The sequence below is a fragment of the Pteropus vampyrus genome, unplaced genomic scaffold (assembly GCF_000151845.1).
Source record: "Pteropus vampyrus isolate Shadow unplaced genomic scaffold, Pvam_2.0 Scaffold222, whole genome shotgun sequence".
NCBI lineage: Eukaryota > Metazoa > Chordata > Mammalia > Chiroptera > Pteropodidae > Pteropus > Pteropus vampyrus.
Window position 1 is genome coordinate 1,407,040 of NW_011889003.1, and position 6,026 is coordinate 1,413,065.

Sequence of the window (6,026 nt, forward strand, 5' to 3'; positions counted from 1 at the left end):
TGGCTCCAGCTTCCAGTGAACAAGCCCAACATGATTACAGCTTTTACTGGTCACCTATGTCTCCCCAGCTTAAGGGTTGCAGCGGCTTACAGCCGTGGCCAACTTTGGCCTGTTTCACTGTTCCCTACTGAACTTATTGTCTTAGTGGCCAGTTTCCTACATTAAATTCTTTCTGTTTTAAAACCATAAAGTGGTTTCTGTTTCCTAATTGGATCCTGAATGATACAACAGATATATAGGTACAGTGTCGTCCATTGAATCATGGCTTCCTTTACTTTTATATGGAATTCCCTACTTTCAAAATGAAAATAATAACAGCTAATATATAGAGGATACTTTATAAATTCTAAGTAAAAGTACTTAGTCACTAAGCAAAGGATAGCTACAGCTTTAGATTCTAGCTTCTCTTGGCAGCAACTGTGCTATATACACCTTCTCAGACGTACCAGTTGCTCATGACCCTTTTGACCCAAATACTGTGCACTCGGTGCTCCAACCCGAAGTCTAAGGACCACTTGTGCACCCCTAAGATGGAGATGGAACGTCCTCCAAGCTCTAGCTTCTACGACCTCCTCCAGAAACACTCTTCTTTTTGGGGTTTCAGTTCTAGGGATAGTAGATGTGTCTTTCATTAATCATCTGGTTTACCTCAGCATCCAGGCTTCCAACATCTGCATAACCGATCTCTTATATTCAACATCCTTTGATTGAAATATCTAGCATGGTTTATGTTACTCTGATAAGACCTTGACTGAAACATAGGTTCTTCTACCTTAATTCCAGTAAGCGGTCCATTGATTCTAAATATTGGCACTGTCAGCCCATTTATTTCTATATTTATTTCAATATACTAAGTTTATGAGCTCTTATCATTTATACCACTACTTTCCATTTTCTTTCTTTCTTTTTTTTTTGCTCTTTTTTAGAAAATAGTAAGAACAAATACAAACACTGTCAAATAATTGCATAAATACTGTTTACAAACATAGCGATACTGCTAAAATAGACTATTTGACTGGCAGGCAGTGACTATGCGATACTTCAAAGCGTTCATTAGCAACTGATGCATGAAAGATATGCTCGACTTGGAAAAGATGATTCAGAGATACGTGAATGCTTAACGATTTAAAAGATGAGCATCTTCTGCATTTGCTTTCCTGCAAAGGAAATATAGAACTCTATTGGCAGATTCCTACTGCTAGCATAATCAGAATATTTTTATTGGCCATCTTGATCTTATTGCCACCTGCCAACAGATTACTCTTTATTTTATAAGCAGACAAGTGATGAAAAGCAAAAGCTTCCAGCTAAAGCCTGTTGATGTGTGTGATAGACAGAATTCTAAGATGGCCCCATAAGATTTCTGTCCTGTGGTTTATAATCCTCTCTTTGAGTATGAGTGAACCTGTGAATATGACAGATGTCACTCCATGATTATGTTATCTTATATGGCAGAAGGGATTTTGCAGGTGTAATTAAGTTCCCTAGACAGATGACTTTGACTTAATCAAAGAGGAGATTATCTTAGATGGGCCTGTCTTAGTACGATGAGCCCTTAAAAGGGACTGCACCCTTCTTGAACCCTGAACCAGAGATTCAAAGTGAGACAAAGAGGACTTTTGAAAGGGGGCCATATGGCATAGACCTGAGAGTGGCCTCTAGTAGCTGAGAATGGTCCCCAGAAAACAGACAGCAAGAAAGCAGGGACCTCAGTCCTACGACCACAGGGAAATGAATTCTGCCAATAACCTAAGGAAGCTTGGAAGTGCATCTTTCCGTAGTCAAGCTTCCAGATGAGGACTCACCTTGCTGACACCTTGACTTCAGCTTTGTATGACACTAACATGTGCTGGATTCCTGACCCATAGAACTGGGAGGTAATAAATTTATGTTGTGTTAAATCACTAAGATGTGGTAATTTGTTACATAGTAATAGAAAAATAATACAATCAATGAAGGAATCAACATAAGTAGATTCCATTTGCAACATCAGCAAAATCCGCATAGCCCCAATAAGAAATATATAAGTCCTGGATTGGCTCTTTGCTGAAACGTCAATCTGGACCCCAAATTTACACAGAGAGGGCCCATCTGAAGTCACTGGAGGACAGGGGCTGCAGCAACAACAAAAGCAGGAATTGCGATTGGAAAGAAGACAGACTGTCTGGTGGAGCCTCTTCTCCCCTCCAGCCTGTATACTGCTGCCGCCACAGTGGCTTGGCTACCAAGGGCATCAGCTGAGACCTTGTTTAGTTTTATGCTGGGCCAATTTCATGCATGAGTGACATGTGCAGCTGCAGTTAGAAGGGTCCCATGCTTGGTGTATTGCTCTGTTGACACTGTCTTGAAATTCTTAATAATTTCTTAACAAAGAACTCTACTTTTTCATTTTGCACTGAGCTGGGCAAATTATGTAGCCAGTCCTGGCTTTAGAACCCATTTGGATTTTAACTTCTTCTGATAAATAGGAATGAAATTTTCCTGTGGTTAGGCACTGACCCAGGAGTGAGCATTTCTAGAACTGTCCTGACCTGCTCCTCTGCCAGACTCTTTCTTCTCTTTAATACCCATCTTCGGGCCCACTGGAAACCTACCGGAGTCTCCAAAGAGAACCCCGCTGAGTTCAATGGGACCTCAGCAGTATTGCCATTCTGTCAGCAACCTTCCTGTTGCTACAGGTGTGGCCAGACTTCTGACCTGCCTGATTCTAGCCAGTGGTGTATAAAGGAGCTCCTGAGCGTACCTAGTGGGTGGCCTGGGTCCCTCAGGATGCTTTCTTCTGGAATGGACCAAGGACAGATGAAAGGAGGACAGAAGGGGTTAGAAAAAGTATCAGAGATCAAGAATGATTACTCAAAAGTGAACTACCTCTGAATGTTGTTTAACTCCCTGAGCCTCAGTGTCCTAAGCTGCGAGTGGGGCAAGTAGAGGAGGTACTCCCCCACCCCGCTTTGCCTGAGAGGACAGAATGTGCAAAAGGCTTTGCGTAGTTCCTGGAGATTGCTAAGCGTTAGCACTTATTACAAAGCGGTTCCTAAAAATTTGGGACATGGGCCCCTGGGAGAACCTGATGATACCTGTGGTCCCCCCTCCCCCAAATGTCACCTCCTAATAAGAGCCCCCAAGAGGTGCCAGGATTAAACGACCATTGAAGTCGGTCCCTAGACCCTGGCAAAGGCTGTCCTTCTACAATGTTTCTTTAGGTGATGCAGTTTCCACTCCCATCCTCGAAGTCTCCACCCGTGGGTCCCTGACAACCGCCACTCCGCCTCGACTGTGCAGGGGTCTTCTCCACGAGGTCTGTGCAGCCCCGGCAGACTTAGCAGCCGCAGGAGGGGGCGGGCCCGGCTCTCGTCCCGCCCCACGTCGGGCTCGGGGTGAGGGCTCCAGCCAGTTACGGGATGGAAACTCCGGGTGTCCAGAGGGGCGGGAGGGAACGGGAGTGGGAGGGAGGTGCGCGGGTGAAAGGCGCATTGATGCAGGCTGCGCCGGCTCGGAGCGCGGCGGGGCCAGACTCTGATCACGTCCCGGCTCGCGGTCTCCAAGTCCGGCTCTTGCTCCGCACGTCCCGGGGCCGCCGCGCGCCATGCGCCTCCACGGCCCCGCCACGGTCTCCGCGCCGTGGCTGCTCGGCCTCCTGTTGCTCCTGCTGCTGCAGCTGCGGGCGCCGTCGAGCGCCTCTGAGATCCCAAAAGGGAAGCAGAAGGCGTTGCTCCGGCAGAGGGAGGTGGTGGACCTGGTGAGTGCATGGAGCTGGGCTGGCCGGAGCCGCGGGCAGCACCAGGAGGGAGTCAGTCCATCTGTTCGGGGTGGGGGAGCAGTCTGCACAGCTGGGTGTATATGTCTTGTGTACGCCTGGGCGTCCCGCTTTGTCCCAGTCTACGTGAAAGGAAGGACCTGGGCTCTGCGTGTAGCGGAGTCCTGCGTGTAATGAGAGGGCCACCAAAATGAGAGGGCCACCGAACAGAGGAGATGGGACATGGGTCGAGTGAGATGCCCCAAAGTACAGGGAGTCGCCCAATAATTTCAGGCCTCGGAAGCCCACCCTAGGATGATGGGAAGAGTTAGAGTGGCAATAAGAGGAGAATGAGGAGTTTGGGTAGGTTAGAACGTTGGCCCGGGAGACCCGGGACTGGCTGATGATCCCTGGGTGGGCTGGGCCGGGGACATGCAACGTGTCCTTTGTTGGGCTAGTGGCCACGTCTGCCCACAAGAGAGAATAACAGCCCTCGCAAAGCATCCGTCCAACTCTCTGTAACTTGAAGACTATGAGTCATGTTGGGTCATCTTCCTAGGGAGTATGGGCTGCAATTTACTTGGTCGGACGACCACAGCTGGGGCCAGGAATGGTTCAGAGGGTTTCAGCCCGGAAGGGGAAATGAAGGGGCCCAGCACCAACCCTCCAGGACCCATTCCATTGCTCTGTTTAGAAGATGGGCAGTCAGTCCTTCCAGACCCCCTGGGTCTTCAGCCTGTGGCCACCTGGTAGGAGCATCCCAGTTGAGCTGAGGAAGAAGACTTTCCAAGAGAGCAAATAAATAGCCCAAGTGCTTTCTGAGAGGCTAATAATCTATGGGAAGGTACGTTGGCTTAAAGCTCTTTCCCTCTAAAAGTCAACAAACCCAGTGGAGATCAAGAGTGATCCTTTCACAACTATCATATTCCTTGGCACATAATATCTTCAATTCTTAATCCAATCTTAATTGCAGGCAAATATGGTTTACGGGCATTGTAGGACGTAAGAGAGAGGGGCATTTTTTATTAAAAAAAAAAAAATTTCAAATTTGTTAAGCTGCCATTGTAAACTAGCAGTTGTAAGCCAGAATCGAAAGCTCTAGAAAAAAATTCTCGCCGTTTCACATAGCACTTTTTGGTGATGTGCTGTGTAATTTTGCACCACAAAGCAGACTACTATGTGTGGTATGTGTGGAGGGCTACAATTCTATTTTAAGTGTCTAAATTGTTAAAAAAAAAAAAAAAACAAAAAACAAAAAACAAAACTGTACCAAATGAATGTGGTTCATGTGCAGTTTGCATTTGTGAATTTGTAGTTATGATACACAAAATACCCCTTTTCCCATAAAGAAAGCTTGCAATTTTTTTCTTTCCCTCCAAGGATTTACAGTACCCGCGGTTTCCCACAACTCTAGCCCGACTTGGAAAAGCTTACTATGCAGCCAGGCTCAGGTGCATCCTGTAGCTTGGATTTGGTTTTGCTGAGGAAAAAAAATAGCCCACATAGTCGTTAAGGTTTCAACGGATTCCATAAAGAAACTTCTTTGTACGGGATCTTTCAAAGCATTTCTTTCACGCTTCCAGCAAGCTTTGCCCCCTAGTGGCTAGTGAAAGAAACAGAGGTTCATTCCACAGAGATTTACCCAATCCCTACCTGGCAGGTACGAAATATGTGCTGAGTTAGCATTTTAAAGTGAAAGAAGACAGATGTAATACCTGTGGAACCAAATTCAGTAAAATTATGTGGTCTCTGAAATAAAGTTTTTAGATAAAAATCTGAATAAAAATTCTCAATCACACCACTATTGACATTTTGGGCTAGATAATTCTTTGTTGTAGGGACTGTCCTATGTATTGTAGCATATTCAGCAGCATCCCTGGCCTCTGCTCATTTTTGGTTTTTACAACTTGGGAGGAGGGGATGCCAAAAGCAATCCCCTCTTCCCAAGTTGTAAAAACCAAAAATGTCTGTAGACATTGCCAGTGTCCCCTGTGGGACAAAATTATTCTCAGTTGAGAACTACTGTTATATAGGAAAATTAAGCTTTGTGTAACATCTTGCTTTTATAGGAATAAGAGTGAAGAAATCAAAGAATGCCAGAAGAAATCTTACTATTTCTCCCTGCCCACTTGAAATCTATGTCCAAACATTGCATGTATCTGCTAGGGCAAGTGAATGGAATTACTAAAATGAAAATTAAGTCTAAAATAAACTAGACTGTTTTAGGATATTTTATTTTTTAACAAGTCTTCTAATACTTCTGCAATTTTGTTACTTTTCTTACTATTTC

At 45.4% G+C, this 6,026-nt stretch overlaps 1 protein-coding gene across 2 annotated transcripts in view; it reads left to right on the forward strand.

The window, feature by feature from the left end:
* The first annotated feature begins 3,443 nt into the window (after positions 1-3,443).
* Positions 3,444-6,026, forward strand: part of CTHRC1 (collagen triple helix repeat containing 1) — a 12,066-nt gene continuing 9,483 nt past the window's right edge. Inside the window, exon 1 of one of the 2 annotated variants that reach the window (XM_011373273.2) lies at positions 3,444-3,739. In XM_011373273.2, the coding sequence (XP_011371575.1) occupies positions 3,587-3,739 (153 nt within the window). In that variant the 5' untranslated portion in view covers positions 3,444-3,586. The remainder of the gene's footprint in view (positions 3,740-6,026) is intronic. The other variant, XM_023538414.1, reaches the window with a different exon arrangement.